Consider the following 22,377-nt stretch of genomic DNA (forward strand, 5'->3'; position numbering starts at 1 on the left):
ACAGACAACTACTTTCTTCAAATTTGAATGGCATTCTTCTAAAACTTTAATGATATCTTTAAATGTTTCTAAAGCGTAACACTTTTGTAGCGTAGCGATAAATTATGCGCGCGTAATTCCTGGTGAAAGTAATAAACCAGATTACCAGAACAGTAGTCAAATACAACTCGTGCTTGGAATTCCCCGCCGGACCTGATTCCCGGAGGGCGGGAAAATAGGCGCTTATTCGACGTTTCCGGTCCGTCGCGGCGCCACGAAGCTCCCAGCCCATGGGAAATCGTCGAATGCGACGTCGCACGACTGGAAAATTCGCCGAGAGCCTTCGGGAGGCTTTGCCCTGATCAATTTTTCACCTTACGAATGATTTATTATGCACATAGTCTGAATATTGAATGTACAAATTTGAACACACGACTATGGAACTGTTCGACGTAAAAACTCATTGTTTGGTTATATACACAGAATTGTTATTTGTGATGTTTTGGACAATGCATTTTTATCAAAACAAACAATATTATTATAGTCTATATTTTTCAGAATACGGTTTCATTTGAAATATATTAAATGTCCGAGCATAGAGTTATTGAGTTTCTATTTTTTATTTATTAAGACGATACATCAGTGAAACGGCAAATAATTTTCAACTATAGGCGCGACGAAATTTTGGACTCGCTGGCATTCGGAGAGAGAACGTCGAGCTGGGAACACGTCAATTTGTTTCGTGATGGCGACGGGCGTATTAATTCTTAAATCGTGTAAAGATGACTAAAAACGTTACCCATTTACTTGAAAAAGAAAACATGTCAATGAATATATTATTATTGTTTCTAATAGAACAATAAACAGAACATTAAATGGACGCATGTTGGATTTATATGACAGATCATATTTCGTTCGGCATGCGTCATTTGCACCCGCGACCCGTGACCCGCAATCCGCGCATCGCCTAGCCACAATCTTTTTAGACCATGCCTCAACTGAGGTATAGCCTTAAGGCCAACAGGACTAATTACAGAAATATACAATATTGATAAATGCATACTAAATCAATGAATAAGCGATGGCCATAATAATAGGCGGACATAAAAAGAATCATTAAATCAAACGGTTTATATAGTTATTAATAATCGCATACGGCGGGAGAAGGAATTAAAAAATGGTCTAAAAACAGTCAGTACCTATATATAAGCCGGTCGCCAGGGAATGCAAAATATTAAGATACAGACAGGACAGATAATACAATTTAATAACCCAGTTATCCAGGTATGATGAATGGTAAGTAGTGTCTCACTTATGGTACTTTGCGAGAACGGCAGAAAAATCGACATGATTTTGATTCGAGTGGTAGGTAATGTTAATAGGTACTAATTCGGTCAAACACAATTTCAACACAGCGACGTGTACAACAATACTCTTTTATGGTAGGTATTCATATATTTTATGTAGTAATAATAATTATATTATGTTAGTATCTAATAATAACATGTACCAGTAGCGAATGGTTGTGATAGGCTGCTTAGATCCGCCATAAATAGTGCACATTAAACGTTAGTCATAAGCACTTGTTTTTATTGAACTAAGACTACAATTTACAGATAGTGTTAAAGCATGTCTAAACCAAACCATAATAGTTTTGGTATACTTTGCATAATCGCAAATTGTGCACATTTTTTCATTCGTACTTATTCGTTTTCGTTGGATTAAGAATACCCTGAATATTAAGCCCTGCCAAACCAAACTGTAATAAATAAAAAAACATTATTTTATTTATATAATAAAATTATGTATGATTTAATTGCATAATTTTAGATATTTTATAGATATACGAGTATTTTTTGACTATTATCTATTCTGGCTTGGTTTTCGCAGCGTTTAATTGAATTTTAAAAACAAACAAACACCATCTGTAAATAATTGTAGTCTTATAATTATATCAATGAAAACAAATACGTATGACTGACAAAGTTTAGTGTGCAGTATTTATGGCAGATCGTAACAGTCTACCTCCACCCTTCACCACTGACATATAAGTATTTCCTATAAAGTTTACAGATTACATAGGTTAAGCTCACAAAGATAGGTACCCAAATTTTTTCATTTTTGACCTTCACACAGCACTCCAGCTCATTTTTCAGAAAATTGTATTTTATTGCATGCATAACCATCCGCCTCAATTGTACATAACAAAATATACAATAACGATATATCTCCGTATATATAATATGTTACTTTATAAGGTTCTCCAAAAGAAATTTGTATATTTTAATAGGCCAATATTTTATTTTGGAAAACGTTAAAAATGCCATACAAAAGATCGAAAAAGTCGACAAGAATCTGTGTATATGCATGATTCTCCGGATTCAAGTGGACACTTTATTGAAATTGAAATGAATCATCTCTAAGAATTAGGGTGGAGTGAGATAGATGATGAAAGAAGATGATCGAGTATTTTGATGAAAGGGTCCCCATATATCCCTTTTAAATCATATGGGCCATCCCTGAAAAGGGTCAATAGGCTGTGAGATATGGACATAGAATATTTTATCGTTCTCCGTACGAATATAAAGCTTCCTATTTGAATCGGTTGGGTGTCACATGGCTGATACTTCTTCGGTTTTTTCTGCATAAATAATTTATATAGGCGTAATTTGATTTTGGCTTGAATATAGACCCTTTTGTATGTACTCATTTTATCAAACGATGGTTGCTTCACAAATAAAATTTTGATAATACATAAATACTTAAGATCATTTATTTTTGGAACTGGTTTATTTGCTAATATTGTAAATTAAATAATTTTATTCATTATTGACCCGTTTGTATCACAATACTTTTTTAGAATTTTTCAATTGTTATAGTGTTGTAGATATATATCCCGTTTAAACGCGCATGGATTTACTGCTGACATTACGTATTATCGCGTGGCCAATCGCCCGCTGCCAGTTCGCGGCACCAAATCGTCCTAGGCCTCCCAGATTCATTGTGGGTAGGGAATCCAATCCCTAGCCAAATTTTTGATCCCGGGATTTCGGGATTACAATTTGACGATCCCGGGATTGGCATTTTTCCGATAGTTGACATAAAATTTATATATATACAAAAAAACATTGATAAAATCGGTCAAAAATTAATAAAATACATTATTTATACTGTTTAAGACATTTATTGTTAATATAATGCACGTTCAATCTTGGAAATACATAGGTGCAATGGAGTAAATAATATTTTAATATAAATAATAATGTGAGAGTAAAACAGTTCTATTTATTTATGAAAAGATAACAAATACAAATACAAGTTCAATTAAAATAAAAAATAACATATTGTGTTGACAATAAATACGAACTAGCATGAAGTGTTCATGAAGTATCCGGTGATTCGCCCTGTGATCAGTGGGTCTCCAGAATAGCATTTTCTGCACATTCAACTAAATGTTTATTGATTTATTTTTATTCTATTTCTCAAATTCATATCAAAAAAGTGCGAAGCCTTGTTTTTTTCCAATTTTTCTCATTTTTATTAATTTATGTGGAAAAAAATCAATCCCGAAACTTTCGGGATTATGTTTACCAATCCCGGGATTCATAGGTATCGAAAATAGTTCAAGATCCCGGGATTGGAATCCCTAATTGTGTGGTTAACCGATTTTTATGACTTAAATAGTACCATAAGATGACAACATCGCGTCTCGCTTACTCTTGAAGAATGAGATCGGCGAGACAGTCAGCACTCTTATGTGTAAACAGTAGTTATTATCATGATAGTTTAAAATACACACTATTGGTGCAAGTAAATCCATGCACGCGTACAGCCGATATTAGTGGATATCTACAAAAAAATAATAAACGTATTATGGGTGCATTGAAATATTATAGCCTATTTTGACGTTTCAACAGTATGTGGATTTGTGTGAAATACTTGATATTTGTGATTTTTTATCTAACTATTCTAAATAATAACGTGTATCTGTATCTGGCTGCATTCGTGTAATAATTTTATCACAGGTAGTTACAGCTATAAACGATTGTCGTCAATATTAACGCACAATATTGACGCATAGTTGTTAAATTACATGGGTTACCTAATCGGTAAAGCACATTATCCGAAGTCCGATGGAGGCGGATTCAAGTCATGTTCGGTACAAATATTATTTTTAAATATATATCTATTGTGTACAAAAATATTTTTATCGTTATATTATTATTATTGTTAAATACATGTTACAAGATGTATTGCTTAACTCTATTTTGTCAAACTGAAGTGGATAATAAATAATATCTTTTTCGTTTTTGTAAGCCAATGCTTTAATAAAATATTTTATAATGCATAGTCAGAGAATTGATGTGATTTGTAAGTCCATTATCGTGAATAATGAATTCTGTTCTTTAAAACATATTATGACTAACTCATTTCCTTGGTTACATTATACTTTGAGTGGAAATTTCATTAGCTACGGGAATTAAAACGCTTTGACTGTCCTACGCATAAATACGCTTTTTCTTTCAATATCAACCTAATTTAATTTATTTTTATTACCAGTAAAAGAATGAATTAAGTTCTGATAGTAAGAAAAAGGGTGACATTTGAGAAATAAATAGCGTATTTCACGATAGCTGTCTGCATAGAGCCCTTAAATACGTAAGACTAAAGAGAAATACCCCAGGTTCAACGTACTGATACAAGTGTAAGGGAAGTAAATTCTCCTGTTTTATATACACCCACTCTTTAATTTTATCGTAACCGACGGTTGTTTTTGGTATTTTCTTGTGGCTTATCTTTAAGGCTAGGTCTTAAAGCTTTCAAACCCCCGAGCTTAAAGCTCGCTCTATTGTGATACGAGTGGCTAACTAAAAAAAGGTTAACTTTTTGTGCTTTAACTAATGACGCTTGTTTCGTACGTTTTCTTCTTGCACCCCGCACTCAGCTGACATGGGACCCGTAAATTTATAAGCGTTTTTGTTTGGATTTGTTTTAGTTCCGTAATTGATAGCCCACTAGGTTTATTAATCTAGCCAAAGTTATGAATTATTGTTACGTTGCTCGCCTAACTGGTTTTTAATCACGCTGCGTTGTATATTTTGCGATAAGATTCACTGCAGATTATAATTTAATTTTAATAACTCTTTGTAATTAGCCAAACACAAATAAAAAAGATTTTTTAGCGCGTATTTAATTAGTTTCAGTGGCGGAACTCTTTTCTATATTATTGTAATACACAACAGAAATGTGCCGCAGGCGAAATACATTATTGCCGCTGCGAAACTTTTCTTCAAATGTGAAAAGAATCTTATTATTTAACTCAGATCCAATACATATTATTAAATGTCTTGCATTAACAAAAATTTGATCTATGTATGATCTAGAAAATAATATGTCAACAACTCTTGACGTTGTTCAAAATATTCAAACGAGGACTTTATTTACCTCATGATTGGGGTTGGGTATTTCCCGAGAAAATCTGGAGATTCGGGATTTCCCGAAGTGACGAAATTTTGAATTCCCGAGATTCAGGATTTCCAGAAAAGAATTCTCGAAAATTCTCGAGATATCGAGAAAATTCAAACGTGTAAAAAATCCTAAAATCAGTGTAAAACAGACAAATTCCAAAAAAATATTTTTTTTTATGTGTGGGATGTGGGGGCCATGCTCTTGGCCCTTGGGTACCAGCGTATGCCGGTATTTCGAGACACTCGCTGACTGACACAATATTCTATTGAAACTTCGTTATTGGCACTCTACATTTATTATCGTGGTTAAAACTATTGATGTGTAATAGTAATAGAAATGATATTTCTTATTTTCTATGGCAAAGAATGTGATCTATATTAATTATAACACATACAAAGATGTAAAAATATAGAATTTCTGAAGGAAAAACTATACCTATTACACAGGTCGTTTTCTTATTAAATCAAAATTATAGTATTTTCAGACCATTTAACATAAATTTATAAAATAACTTACTAATATTCTACATTTTTAGCAGAATGAAAATTATAGTAGGTGCGGTTGGAAACACTGATAAGAGGATAACCAATGGCATGCGTTTATTTCTATAAGTAACATTTTCAAAAAAATCTAAACATATCCAAAGCGTAATAATTGAGGTCTGTTTATAGAAATGGGTATAAGTGCCAAATTTATTATTCCTAAGATATCAACAAAAACATGTACCCTTATCTACAAAAAGCGTACCTTTTAAGTGACATTGACAATGACATTCACACTACCTTTTGTATACTGTGAGAACTGGTACATACAATGGATTTAGCAAAAATAAACAAATAATATTTCACTTTTATGTATCCATTTCCATAATTTTTCCTCAATTATAATTTTAATAACTCTTACTAAAAGCTCGAAAGCGAAATACTTACAAAGTACTTATACAAAATGATTACAAATTACTTGTAATTAATGAATTAAATTGTTGCGGCTCAGATATACCTACTGGGCATGTTTAAGTAAACAAATAATGTTGGCTAATACCAGAAGTTCCGCAAATAGTCCTCACCCAGGTGGGAAGCGAAAGGCGGAATGACCACAGGTTTGATGTATCATTGCAGTTAAGGCGAGTGTGATGAAGCTCCTTGACGGGCAGGACTGGTCGAAGCCTGCCGGATACCGATGATAATTTAGGTGACCAAAGCTTGATAATTAAACAATTTGGAAGAAGTTAATGAAGAGCGATTTGATACGCATCTTTTCGCGTTGAAGTCATATATCGGAAATCATTATATCACTGGGAACTAGTCGAAAGTATATTTATAATATGTTTATAATATACTATTTCTGACTGTTTCTCTGATTTCTTTCCGCCGTATGCCTAACCTAACCTAACCTGACCAAACGTGTACCTTCTCATTTCGATATACTACGAGAAAAGTCAATATAATATATATGTCTAAATATCAAAATGTTCAATATTTCGCCACTTATTATGTTTAAACTTTTATAATAACTTTACTATTATGATATTTTGATACCAATATTTTTTCACATTTCAGAAATGCACAAGTTATCAAAATCGCTAACGAAAATTAGGGATATACCTACATATTTTTTACATACAAAACGTAATACAGTGTCCGTCCAACTGTGTGTTTACCAATTGTTCACACTTTATAAGTGATAGTATTGTTTAAAAAAAACTCATTATCATTATTAGTTCGTAGTTAAATTTCTGTCAATGTAATTTACGAATGTCAGAGGTATGGCCGACATTTTCTCTGACATACCACCTTTCCCGGCACCGAGTGTCTATTATTTGTGTTCGTCATATTAATTTGACAGTTATTGGGGGCGCAGATGTCTGTCTTTGTCATGCTTGCAGTAATATAGTACTACACTAATAAATTATACTTCAGAATATTGGCACCTGCCCAATCTTAACATGAAATATTTCTGTAAAGGCAAGTTTTACTTGTCAGGGATGTCTTATTTATGGTTGTGGTTGGATTCTCATTCGAGTAAAGAGAGTATTATTTATTTTCATTACTGAGACCACTAACACTTGAATTTAAATTTGAAATTACCAACTGAGAAAATGTCGTTGGTTAAAACCAGAGAACCACGAGTTAATTTTACGTGTAGATAGTGTTGTCCATATAATAGTTATTCAGTAAGAGGTAAAAACTAATATATTACTTGGTATGGTGAAGAATTAACTTTTTGGCGTTATATGCCCGTTTAATTACAATAAAAAATGTTATGTAAACATAGACAGAAATCCAAAAGTCTTTGGTGTCAGTCTTCTGTGATCTTTTCCACCTGAGGCAGTCGCTGCGCTGACTACATGGTAAAACGCCTTTGGTTAAGACGATACATCAGTGAAACGGCAAATAATATTCAACATAGGCGCGACGAAATTTTGGACTCGCTGGCAATCGGAGAACGAACGTCGAAGTATCAATACGTCAATTTGTTTCGTGATGGCGACGGGGGTATTAATTCTTAAATCGTGTAAAGATGACTAAAAACGTTACCCATTTACTTTCAAAAGAAAACATGCCAATGAATATATTATTATTGTTACTAATAGAACAAAAATAAAGTGCCCACCGCCACCCGTCATATATGCACAACCGTGGATAACAATAAACAGAACATTAAATGGACGCATGTTGGATTTATATGACAAATTATATTTCGGTCGGCATGCGTCAATTGCACCCGCGACCCGCAATCCGCGCATCGCCTAGCCACGATCTTTTTAGAGTCATGAGTGGCCAACCCGCGGCCCACTGGGTGTCAACTTGTGGCCCGTGGAGCATTGAGAAAATAAAAATAATATCAAATTGCAAATTGAGATTCGATATTAGCTCAAGATTTTAAAAAGCACCATTAGCGTGTAGGAACAACCTCACTCGATATCGATATTGATGCACTTAGTTCTGCCACACAAAATCAAACTTCTCACTAAAAAAAAATATTTTATATTATTTTGTTTATTTTTTATTATTTAAAAAAAGTCTAATCTAGTAAATATGTTTGATTCTCATTTTTGTTTTATTTTATTAATATATATAATATATTTTTTTTTTGTTTTGTATAATAAAAAAAATCGGTTGTGCGGCCCGGTAGGATAATTTAGGGTAATTTCATTTTTAGAATCTGGCGCGGCTGCTGAAAAGGTTGGCCACCCATGTTTTAGACCATGTCTCAACTGAGGTATAGCCTTATAATAATTGAGTGGTTCATAAGCCAAGTGAACTAAGTCCATTCTGGTTAGTTTTGAGTGAACTAGGTTCAAACAGCACTAGCCTATCGTTTTTTTGTTATTGACAAATCGATTCTCGTGGTCGGTTTTCAGATAGAAATGAAAAAAAATGTATGCCGTTGATTTACTTTACGAGATAACGAAAATAAATATTTTACTAGTGCGGTGGGCATTAAACTCATCGTCTCACTATGCAGTGTCCTGTGGTGATCTCACTTAATACGTCTTCTCAGGCCATGCCGACATTCTGTAGTTTCACCATGTAGGTAACTATATCGTGTACTTAGATGGTATTTACCGACCGATGCAAATACTCTTTCGAATATATTCTTCCTTCGCCATTGGATGTAATAAACAATGTGTTGTGAATATGTTATAATGTTGACTTCTTTTTTCCAGATCCGCAGTGGGATGGTCCGCGTGAGTGACGGCAAGTCTCGGCCGGAACCCGCGCGGCTGAAGCTGTCCATGGAGACGCTCGCCGTGCAGAAGGAGGCGCCACCCAAGGAATCGAGACCTGCCCTGCATGCAAGGGTATGTAATATATCCAATATTGTCGTATAACCTGCGATACGCACTATAGTACTCAAACATTGCCTTGTGGACTGTAACAAACAAAAAGAATAACAATAAACAAAGCAATTTATTGTATTATCTAGTTACGTGCGGCATTTTTCGCCACACGAACGTAAACCCGGTCGCACATAGAAACTCGTCTGCAACAAGTCGAATTTGTTGATGTGATTTTGTTGCCATTCATAAAACACATGTAACCTAATGTAACTCGACTTGGGCCGCAAGTAGGATAGCAAAATGTTACATTGGCGCATGTGGAAATGCTGTTTTTTCATCCGTTTTGGCTAGCCACGCGTCAAAGTCCCTTTCCCGATATGGACGTGCCTGTGAGAGAGTTGCAACATTGCGGCGGATTTGATTTATGACCATTTCCCTGGCGAGACGATTTTCTATGTAAGGCCGGGCGCTTACAGTGATAATCTACATTTTGACATAATTATATTACAAAATATATTTGTTATGAATTATGATTGTAGACCCGATGATTTCATAGTGTGTAGGTACTTAAAATTTATTAGGCAAAAGTATCATTTATTTAAAGTATGTTTATTGAAATAAATGATATTATACACAATTTAATAATGTAGCTTTTTTAAATTGTGTTAACTGTCAATTCACGGTGAAAATGCGTTGTATTAATTAAAATGAGACATAGTATTACACGTTAAGTGGACGAAACCGGTCCAGAATAATATTAAACTAGTGGAATTAGTACTAAATATTGTGTTGTATTTTAATTAATGTAGCAAACTTTTATTTTCCGATTTTTTTATTTAAAATTTAGAAAAACAATAAATTGTTAAGTAAACGCATGGTTAGAATATAATTAAAAACGCATGTATATGACAGAATCGCTTCAAAGTGTATTCATATCGCTACAAAGTAGTGTTACGTTAGAACTTATTACGAGGATTTCTTGTAGACCCCTACGTTATCATTACATCCATATTTAAGATTCACCGATACATGAAAAATAACTTGGATAAATTTTAAGACGAAATTGTTTATATCCAGTATTAATTGTTATAGCTTATTAAAATACACTTTCTGACATATTTAAGTAAAAAAAAATAATATATTAAGCATTTTATTCCTAACATTGGATTACGTTACATGAATAAACTTCTGTATGTATATAAAATTTGACAACTTTTCTTATTTCAATGTTGTGGTGTCTTCAAATATTAAAGACACTTTATACATATTAAAATATCGATATTTTTTGTTGCAATGGGTATCGGTATCATAATGAAGCATTTTCAGTAACGCAGTAACGAAGCATTCAGAAATAGTTATGCTAACTTTACAATCGCATTTTTCATGCAAGTTTAAGGCCTTGTCCAGATGGCGCGATTTGACTCGCGCGTAAAAACTCGAGCGCATTCCAAGAACACGTGACCTCATTGAGCCGTCCACATGTACTCGTCGCGTGTTACCTCTCGTGCGCGATCGAGTTACAGGTGACCTCATTGAGCTGTTCTCATGCACCCGCAGCGTATCGCAGCGAGACACACGCCATCTGGATAAGTTCTTAGTCAACTCGGTTATATAATATGTCCCTAATTGAATTCCTATAATGGTCAGCTCTCAGTATATCAATAAAAATCGCAAATGTTATGTTTGAGAAAATATTCACTGTTTTATTGTTTCAAGTAAAATGACTTCCTCTTTATTGATCTAGTTAATCTCTTGCGGAGGTACCTCATAATATTTTATTGTACAAAAAACAACACCTGAATTTGACAGCAGTTGTAGTATTCGAACCCATGATCGAGAGATCAAGGGGTAACGATTCTAATTCTACAGTACGACAAATTCATTAGGTATTCGTTTTACTAAAGAGTATTTTCGGTACTAGTCGGTTATCCTGGATACAGCGGCAAACACATTTTGAAAATAGCCGATATACTGGATTATTTGTTAGGATAACCTAACCTAACCTAGCTTAACTTTACCTAAACTAACCCAAACTAACAAATAATCCATTATATCAGCTATTTTAAAAATGTGTTTGCCGCTGTATCCAGGATAACGGACTAGTACCGTATTTTCATATAAAATTCCAAATCAGTAGATACTAAAATGAAATTTGTTTTTTATATCTATTGGAATTAAGTTTAATAGTATATGCGCATCCACAAAAGATATAAACGACTGCATCAGGGATTTTATAGCGATGAATATACCGAACCAATCAATTTTATAACTAAAGCTGTCAATGAACCAAAACTCAACTTTAAATTCAATATTAAATTCAGCTTAATTTTAAAAAGCTCACGAAATCAAGTAAAAATCGGTATCTTTCGAATGAAATTTCTTTATTCTGTATGTTCGAATTTTAAACTAAAATATTTTACCCCATCTTGTGGACGTGAATTGTAATCACTTTCATTATCGCATTTTGCAACAATGGCAATTATTGTAGTTGAAGCAACTTCCACTCTGTAGTTATGTTTTGTGTTGGTTGTTTCCCAGCTGTTCTCAGTTGCCTTGCACTTTGCATAATCTTTCAATTCGCTCTGAATATTCTGATAAACATATTTTATACTGTCGATGTTTTGGCCAGTATACATTGTTTTTTGGAACCAATCCACTCGAAACACGTAGGCGATTAGTGAAAATATGAAATAATCTAAACTTAATTGCTTTTGTAATTTGACAATTATTATTTTATTAATACTGTCGACCGAAGGTACTTGATGGAATTTGAATTGTAATTCTAATAGATTTAAATTTTGTACCATTCCATTTGGGTCGTTTTTTTTTCTAACTGGGTTTCGCCTTTCGGCATCTTCAGGCACTATGTGCACTCACCAAAAAGTAAATACACATCGCCAACGAATACAATTAATTCTAACTTATATAATAAATTAATACAATAAAGTAGGTAAAAACTTTTACCTATTATGTCAATAAATTATGAATAGTTGAAGTATTTGTAAAAAACCCCTATCAATTATAATACAATCAATAGGCGTATACATCGCCAAACCCTAATAATAGATCATTAAATAATAATCAATAAATACTACATTCAAAAGGTGTAAAATCGTCAATACTGGGAATTTAATGGATTTAGCTCATGAGATATATCAATAATAGGTACTTTCCAGTCTTCAAAAGGTTATATTAGTGAAACAAATATTCTTACATGCTTTGAAATAAAAAATCCACGAATAAGCAAACATACCTACATACATTTTCATCTAATAAATTCATCTTCGTTTGCTCTCTATCTTTCTGTATTATTAACTGAAACTATGGTTTTTTGCCATTTCACATAATATAACGAAAGTAATTTTATTCGACTCTTCATTTACTTATAGTAAATGCGTTTCTAAGATTTTTACAATCGTTCTTTTGAGTGGGTACTATATTCACGGGCAAATTGGTCATATCCCGATAGGCTGACGACTCGCAAGATCATCACGAAACAATTAAACTAGAAAGTATAACTTTTTCTTATCGTGTTGTCTTTATTAAATTTCTATCGGCCTCCTAGCCGTTCAATATTCGTCAATCGAATTCATTCAATATCAAAAAATGTTAATAGTATAATATCTATATACGTATACCTACATTATATTATGTCTAATTTAATTTAGGGTCGCTTGACTAGAAAATTTTTTCCAGGCTTGTATCAGGCTACCAATGTGTATTTGACTACTTCGTTATTATATTATTTTTTGCTATTCGATTTTAGAATGTCATCATTAGAAACATTAATTTTATTAATCATCATTTCGAGGGTCCCTGATTTGTTTAATAGTTTTGTTATATTGGCAAATAAAAGAAAATGTTTGATATCTTTTCGTGCAAATAATTATTGAATGCGGGGTTTTTTAAACAGTGGTTATTGACAAACGGTATTTCTACATGGGGTAGATGTCCTAGAATCTTATACGGCAATTTCAAAGTCGTCAACAAAATTTCCTATGATAAAAATCAACACCAAATCTAATGTTTGAGGCTTTCACGGTTGTTTTTTATCGTAGTATATTCTTGGGTTTTCACCGTGTCTCCTTCTTCCTTCTTTACTCGACGTTTCTCGACGATTGACAGATTACTCTGAGCAACGTTTGCTCTTAGATAATCGGATTCCTTTTGACATTCTTAGAGCAACGTTTACATTCACATACCTACACCACATTTCATCATAAAACATATCTCTTGATAATGGCCTCTGCAACGAGCCCGAAACGTCGAGTAAAGAAGGAAGAAGGAGACACGGTGAAAACCCAAGAATATACTACGACAACACCAAATCATCTTCCAAGTTATCGCTGCAATTAGTAATGGTGATTAATTCATCAATTCATCGAACATGAGTCATATTGTCTGTAAGCCACTTAGCCAGTCAAGGCATCTTGCGGTGTGTATGTGGGTTGACTCTTAAGGGAACATTATTCTACTTTTCCGAGCTAAATAACTTTTTTAATATTGACATCTATAAAGTAGTCCGTAATTAATTGACAACAAAGTAATATTTTGTAATATTGCCATAAAGCATATTAAAACTTTTATGCCCACTTAAAATTTCTTTAAGTCGTCTTACTCAAACTTTGTCTTCGAGATATCATTAGGAAACTTTTAAGGCCATTGTATATAAAATACTTACAATTATGTACCTATCATGAAACCGGCAATATAAAATTAATTGGCACGAATTTAATGATTATCAAATATTTTACTTTTTTTTAGTTTAAAATTGGTCGTAATTATATTCTAATACTGATTAAATTTAGTCGTACTATTTAAATTAAGTATTCACAGAAAAGTGTTATATTACAGGTTCCTATCAAATATAACCTATTATTACTTAAGTCTATCTACTTAATAGACCAATGGCGAATGCATGGTGTAGGGAGGTAAGCGTTAGAGCCTGTCCACATGGCGCGAGTGCCAAAAATGCGTTGCGCCCAAATGCCGCGTATTACGCGCGAGTAGCAAAAATGCTTTGCGCTCAGTATTCAACATGGAAACCGAGGAAGCGGTAGTTTTAGGTGGCGGAGTTGTGTCGGAATTTTTGCTTGATATCGGAGAGCGGATTAAAACTAGCCGACAAATCACTTCCGCGCGTGCTGGCGATTGCGATGTTACTGGGCGCAATAATTGGCGGCCTAGTACCTCGACAAAAAGCGCCTGGTTCATTCTCACAATTTTGAATATTATTTGTGACATCATCGCCGTGTTTGTTTGAATTTTGTATGCGTAGAGTAGGCTGCAATAACTGTTGGATTACTATAATTTCCGGCGGTGCCATTGCCTAAGTTGAATGAACACAGAAGTAGATATTATTTTTTCCTACAGTGGTGTAGTGAATTACATTTTAGTTAGTAATAAATTCTCGAATGATTTATTTAACCAAAAAACTTTAAAAAGTTACTCGGCCACATTATGACAGGTCAAAAGTAGAGCATTCCCCGATCTGTCATCCAAGGAAAGATCAACGTTAAACGTAGCAAAGTACGACGCCGTATTTCATGAATTCAGACGTATTCTTGGTACGTATTTAAGTTTATCCCATATTCTTCCACACTCGAGATCGGTTGCCTGTTACTCCACACCCGTTAGGTATTTCAGTTCCCATTATTTCTGAGTTCCCTGAACACTCATAACAATTTTAAAGGGTTTGCTCAAGACGGTACTTCAGTGAAACGGCAAATAATTTTCAACTATAGGTGCGACGAAATTTTGGACTCGCTGGCAATCGGAAAGCGAACGTAGAGCTGTGAACACGTCAATTTGTTTCGTGATGGCGACGGGGGTATTAATTCTTAAATCGTGCAAAGATGACTAAAAAACGTTACTCATCTACTTGAAAAAGAAAACATGACAATGGATATATTATTATTGTTACTAATAGAACATTAAATTTAATGGACGCATGTTGGATTTATATGACATATTATTTTTCGTTCGGCACGCGTCATTTGCACAATCTGCGCATCGCCTAGCCACGATCTTTTTAGACCATGCCTCAACTGAGGTATAGCATTACTTGGTGTGGCCTAGTGATAGAGGGAATATCAAGGTATTACTACAATTAATTTATCCGCTTTAAATTCTTGTCTATGGACGGACGGTAAATTCAGGATTTTATTAAATATATTTCACAATAAATTTGTGACGAATACAATATTTTGTATAAACCTATTTTTACATCGGATAATAATGTCGCATTTTTTGTAGCATACACGGAGAACATCCGGACGCCGCCTCCATCGTTCCTTTGAGCCATGAGATATTTTTCATAAAGCGATTCTGTTTGCAGTTTGCAAAGAAAATCCACTGGTGTTTCATTTAAATATTTTACGGAAATCTTTTTGCACTCGAATCCGTCCTCTATTATTAAAATATACCATCTGTATATTGTTGAGATCAAACGGGATGAAAGAATACATTTCTTTATTATATTGAAATGTTCGTCGTGTAGGTAGGTATTACTTCAGCACAAATGTTTATGCTACCTTCCATTTATATGCGAACGTAGGTACTGTCATGCACCATTTTGGGTTCTTTTTATATCGACGCTTTTTTAAAAATGGAAAATAAATTAACTTAACATTGAATTAATTTGAATTTGGCGCGCTTTCCCCGCCGTACAGTGTTTCTAGGTTTGAATATTGTTCCGCGTGGTACGTATCAAAAAAAATACGGGAATTTCAGTCAGAAAAAAATGTCAGGCACCGTCGGACGGCCTGGAAAATGTAGTGCGGCTATCCACCGGATAAGTAGTCTTCCCATGGGGAAATTTGCGGCGTTTTCCGCGTGGTTATCTCTATGGGACGTCTGCCTTGCTCTCAGTATCCCTTTTTAAAACTATATTCGATATTAGGAAGATCATATCGGTCTTCACAGGGTGGAGGTTGTATTAACAGATGTTAGCCACTTGCTCAACGTATTAGGTAAATATTATGGGTCCAAACACACAATATTTAAAAACACACGAATTTTCCAGACCCGAGATTCGAACCCGGGACCCACGATGGTTACATGTAAGTTGTACGTATGCAGTTCATCGTGGGACACTTATTCGTGCACCGCAGTACATGAAACATGAGTTCGTATAACATTTTATCATTTCACCGTGGAATACATTTGTACATATCTTAAAAAATGCGGCGATAGTTTGCAAATAGTACTGTTCCAATTAGATTAACCTTAACCTAACCTAACCTAATCTAACGATATTATAAGCCGATATATAAACCATCGTTGGCATATTATATGACTCAGTGCTGCAATCGCAATGACATGACTAATAAAATTGTGGGTTATGTTAATATGTTTGACTGACTAAATTTTTGGGTTCGGCCGTATCCGCCAGCTTGAATATACCCGAATTCGACCGACATGTTTACCAACCTAAATTTTTATCGTATTAAGAATTTACCAATTATTTTAGATAACCGCCGATAGTCGTAGATAACCGCCTTGTGTATGGAATGCCTACCGTGTTAATTTAGACCAATGAAAATAACGGAAACGTGTTGAAGTGCTAACTGCGCAGTATCTACCATATCCAAAAGAAACTCGCGAAACGTTTATTTTTTAATTATTTTTTATTTAAGACTGAGATACACAAGATTTAAGATTGTAGCGTTCATTATCGAAAGTAAATTAACTATTGGAAAAAAAACAGAAAGATACATATTAAAAATCGTTTCGAAGAAAATCCTAAAATAAAAATGCGAATTCTATAAGGAAGGCACTCGAAAGGCCACTCGGTTGATTTTTTATCGAATTTCTCTACCATCTGCCTGTTTCAATCCATTGCTGAATGATGACCTCTTCAAGCTCTCTCTATTCTTCTTGATTCCTGGTTTTTCACTGCCACATAATTCCGCCCAAGCTGAATATTTTGTCAATCCAGCGTATCTTGGCGCAGCCTTACATACCTCGGGTACCACTGGATTATTGCATTCATTCACTTGGCATTATATTCAAAAGCTTTTTCTTCGTGGGTTTATATACAAATAATCTTCTAGTATTTCTTTTTATTTTAACTTTCTTACCAACGTCACCAGTAATAATTATGCGTTTGCCCATACGTTGAGTTGCATGATGCTGTATATCGTCCGCTTAAAATTATGCTATATCGTAGCTTAAATCTGGTGTATTTTTTACATAAATTATTTAAATTTGTGAATGTATATAGTGATGGCCGCGCGGCTTAAGCGTCGGCCTTTAACGTCGTGGGTCACAGGTTCGAATACTGGGTCTGGCAAGTACACATATTTTTTTTCAATGTGTGTCTGAGACTTATGAGATTATGGACCTAATAGGTTTGTACACCCACGATGACCGCGAGGATTAAGCGCCGGTCTATAGTGTCGAGGGTCCCAGGTTCGAATCCCGGGTCTGGCAAGTTCACATATTGTTTTTCAATTTGTGCATGAGTCAGAGTATGGTCCTAATAGGTTGAGCAAGTGGGTGACATCCATTTCTCGTAAAAACAAAATCTTTTAATACAAAACCTCCACTCTGTGAAGGCCCATAATATGATCTTATTAGGATCGGACATAGTAAAATAAAATTTAAAATATTTATAGTGATAAAGGAATAAATGCATAAATCCCCCATCAATATTCCTGTAATCAACAGAGTTGGGTAGATAAATATTATATCTAACTCATGTGTTGTTACTTATAAGTATAGTTGTATCTTTTAAATAAATGGAACGATTTGAGGAATACTAGACCCAGGACCCACAACGAAACAAAGTGAGAAAGTGAAATAGAAATAGTGGAAAAAAGTACCGTTGTTTCGACTCTGCGTGGCTGGAGAGTTACAGAGTAGGTAGTCGGTAACGAGCATTTTTGATCACGCTCCGAATATAATTCATCACCTTTCTGCAACAAAGTGTGCGTGCCCATGAAATATTGATAATAATTGTTACTTCAATATATATCTTATATCTCATGTGAAAAGCGAAATATATTTAATATTCAATTTTCCCAAATCCGTGCTTTTAATTATCGTGAAACAAACCCTTGGACATAAACCTTTCCATATCAATAAGTATACTTTATCATTAGTTAGCTGGATGAAGACCTCTCTAAACCGATTGTACTCCTATCGGTTTGGTGTGTTCCGTTACCATGTAATCTTTCAAAGACACAAACACCTTTTATAATAATTAATGTTGTTCTAATGGATTCAAGCTATGTTTTATTCCATTTAAGTCGTTTTTTGCGACCCGGGTTTCGCCTTTCGGCATCTTCAGGCGTCGTGTACACTCACCAAAGGTAAACACACACTGACCTAAGTGTCAGTGTCAGTCAGTCAGTCAGAGTGTGTTTACCTTTGGTGAGTGTACACGACGCCTCAAGATGCCGAAAGGCGAAACCTAGGTCGCAAAAAACGACTTAAATGGAATGGTACAGAGCTTGAATCCATTAGAATTTAAATTCTATCAAGTACCTTCGGTCGATAGTATTAATATTATAATTAATGTTGTATTTTTTAGGAAAGGATGGTGCAAATCACCAGACAAAAAGTTGGAGGACTTGGACTTAGCATCAAAGGAGGCGCTGAGCATAAACTTCCCATCCTTATTTCGAGGATATACAAAGACCAGGCGGCTGACCAGACAGGACAGCTTTTCGTTGGAGATGCTGTTATTAAAGGTAAGTTTCAACGACACCTTATTCTGTATTTTCCTAGTAAATGTAGGTACCTGATTCAGAATCGGGAGAAATTTAAATTTGACTGTCATTAAAGATATTAAAGCTTCAACCTCGGACATAGGGCGAGGCACTTTCCTCGATTCAGCGACATGTCCTTCCTCCCAAAAGTCAAAATTGCATAATCGCTACTAGTAAAAGGGTAGAAGTATGTAATATTTAAAATGTAAAATTAAAGTACTTTGAAGCAAAAGCTATTTTCACATATTTTCCAATTTCAAAACTATGAAAGCTTTTCAATAGTAAAAAAGTAATAAGCATATTATAGTATATATATATAAAATGGTAAATTTTTTTGACGTTATGATTTGAACGATATATTCTTTTAGATATCACACTTAATACAAGGCAATTTTAGTCCTGGCTGATACATCTGAGAATTTGTGAATCTGGCAACTAGTGATTCTGCTATTCTAATGAGCATTAACCTTAGTAACGTATTAACAGCTTTACTTTCATATATCTTTATCTTCATAGACGAAGGTTTTTTCAATATATTCGGTAGAAACCGAAGTAAATCTGGTTCATCAATCTCTTAATCACATAAACATTTTTTTTTATTAACAAATATTAACAACGAAGATCTGAGAATGTAAAATTCTTTATATTAAACAAGCATAATTTGACAATACCTCAAATATTATATACATACTATAAAAAATCTTTAAAAAAAAAATGGTAAAGCACTTTGGCGCGAATCCAGTTGATATGGGTTTAAGTCCCGTCATCATCTGAGGTATTTTCAAATTATATATTATGTTCTTAATCACACGTAAAATATTTAAATTATTTAATATTGAGTAGAGCAGCTTCATTTTTGCATGCTCTTTTCGGCGTCGTTTTAACTGGTGTGCAGAGTATAAGGGAATTGTATAAGTATATTATATAATACTATCTAAAGTTTGATTCGGAAATATTATTCTAAATGTGTAAATATTGTCTTTATAAACTGTTGATGTAGCAGTGTATAAATTATTCAGACTTGTTGCTTGTAGCGTGTTTTAATTTTAATTGATTGCGAGTTGGGAAGTGCTACGCCGATTTAGTAGTGCTACGTGTCCGCGGTGCTACAATCGTCGTAGCGAAAACCGTAGCACTCAGCCAGCATAACTCGCGATGTCGTGCTTGAACTAATAGTTTTAAGAGTTCTACGCGAACTGTCACTATAACCGAGTTGAATTAAAGTTTTTTAAACTAGATAAAAGTTTTGCGAGCAAATGGTACCTACAAGTCATGGATAAAGTATTTCACACAGTTTCAAACGTTTCGATCCGCAATACGTTTCCAGTCAAACTTTGAGTTCGTATCAGCAAAACCAAATAAATAGTGACCGTTTCGCTCAATGTCTCATATATCCATGTTTTATACAATCCTCATATTTTATATTTTATACTGTCCGTAACTGGAACATGGTTACTTTGTATATTTTCTATATCATCATCACAGTTCACATAGGATACAATGTGAGCTAATTTCGCGTATGATTTAAGCACCGTACAGACCGATGTGAATTATTAGCACCATCTGAGAATGTTTCTCATCGCCCATGTAACGTTCGAATTATTATCATATTGTTAAGTATGTGAAGGTTGTGTATTAAAATATTACGTATATGCAGTTTTCGAAGCTGACTTTGCTCACTGTTTATGAATCTGACAATTTGCGACAATGATATTTTCATCGCCATCAAAAATCATTGTTTCCATTAAGAGAAGATTTAACATTTAAAGCATCCCAATTTAATAATTATATTATTATAAATATAATTTGTCAGCAAACATCTTTCGAATGATTAATGTAAGAATTATCGTTTTATAACCTATAAATTCGTAAATAACGAAACTGACACGCCGGTGTGATATTAAATGCAAAATTCACTAAGTATGTAGTTTTCGTAAGCGGTGAAAGTGCGAATGTTTCGCATTGGTGTACGTGGTCCTTTACGCGTTTATAGTTTTTGACATTTGAGAATGATTTTGACGTTTCGCGTAAGGTAATCGGGACACTCCATCAGTCGACTCATTGGTGAGGTGATTTGAAGCCGATGAGCTTTTTTGAAGTTATCTTTATGTGCCTAAGCCCAAACTGACAGTGGACAATATACAGTTTTGATACATAACTCATAAGGGCGTCTCCACTCTCCAGTACTCATCGTTTAAGCCACTCGCAATTCAATATACTGCTAGATAAAGGGTTCTCCTTGTACTGTTAATTTATTTAGACTTGATCATTCAATGGTCAACATTTGAGTACTTACCTACCACCCTTATGTATCCTGTTTACCTACCCACCTTTTATTGTTATATGCTATATAAGCAGATCGTTTTATGCAGTTGAATACTGACTTATGATAATATGCCGGTAGACTCCTTTAATCTGCACTTAGTTTCGAATTCAGTATATATTTATTTAGATGAAGCGAACATTACAACATATAATTTTAAGACTTCACAACTAGGGATTGTAATACCGGTATTTCAAAACCGGTATCCCAATATTTTTCGACACCGAAATACCGGTTTTTTAAATCAGACAATACCGATATATTCAGTATTGAAAGTGGAAACAAATTGTAATAATTGACATAAACAGTTTAACACTATCGTATTTTTTGTCGGGGTACGCGATGTCTGGTTTACTTCCGTTGCCCTTCGACTTCCTTGGTCACCACCAATGACACGTGAAGATTTGCGAAATATCTTTGCATTAAAAGTGGATAGGTAAGTACATACTTCTGTAATTTTAAATTTATCCAAATATTTTCGCCAGTCGCTCGCGGGTTTTCAAGTTGTCAGGTGTATTTTTAAGTAGATATATCTGAAATTCCGGTTAAATACTGTTCGTTTGTATAATCATGAAGAAAGTTCCAATAGCTCAACTACTAGGTATTTATAAACATCAGCATATTTACCATATCGTATCTTTACATATTTTAAATAGTTTACATATAAAATAATATGTAGGTACTTATTTAGATATTTTTGCTATAAAATACTAATATTTTTATATCTATAAATTGGTAGATACCTAATTCTGTTTTTTCCCCATATATTTCATGAATACCGGTATTCATCAGAAAATATCCAAATACCGGTATTGGTATTTTCATTCGGTATTTCAATCCCTATTCACAACGTGACATTTAATTAAGACGGTACTTCAGTGAAACGGCAAATAATTTTCAACTAAGGTGCGACGAATTTTCAGACTGGTTGGCAATCGGAGAGCGAAAGACGATCGGTGAACACGTCAATTTGTTTTGTGATGGCTACGGGGGAATTAATTCTTAAATCGTGTAAAGATGACTAAAAAATGTTACCCATTTACTTGAAAAAGAAAACATGTCAATGAATATATTATTATTATTAGTAATAGAACAATAAACATAACATT

The 22,377-nt window shown here is 34.1% G+C and overlaps 1 protein-coding gene across 1 annotated transcript in view; it reads left to right on the top strand.

The window, feature by feature from the left end:
• Positions 1-22,377, top strand: part of Syn2 (Syntrophin-like 2) — a 374,597-nt gene that overhangs the window by 288,996 nt on the left and 63,224 nt on the right. The window contains exons 3-4 of the mRNA XM_085947698.1: positions 9,119-9,253; positions 18,768-18,927. Of these exons, the coding sequence (XP_085803824.1) occupies positions 9,119-9,253; positions 18,768-18,927 (295 nt within the window). The remainder of the gene's footprint in view (positions 1-9,118; positions 9,254-18,767; positions 18,928-22,377) is intronic.

The sequence above is a fragment of the Rhyacophila brunnea genome, unplaced genomic scaffold (genome assembly GCF_057557595.1).
Source record: "Rhyacophila brunnea isolate RB1 unplaced genomic scaffold, BYU_Rbru_1.0 scaffold_2, whole genome shotgun sequence".
Classification (NCBI taxonomy): Eukaryota; Metazoa; Arthropoda; class Insecta; order Trichoptera; family Rhyacophilidae; genus Rhyacophila; species Rhyacophila brunnea.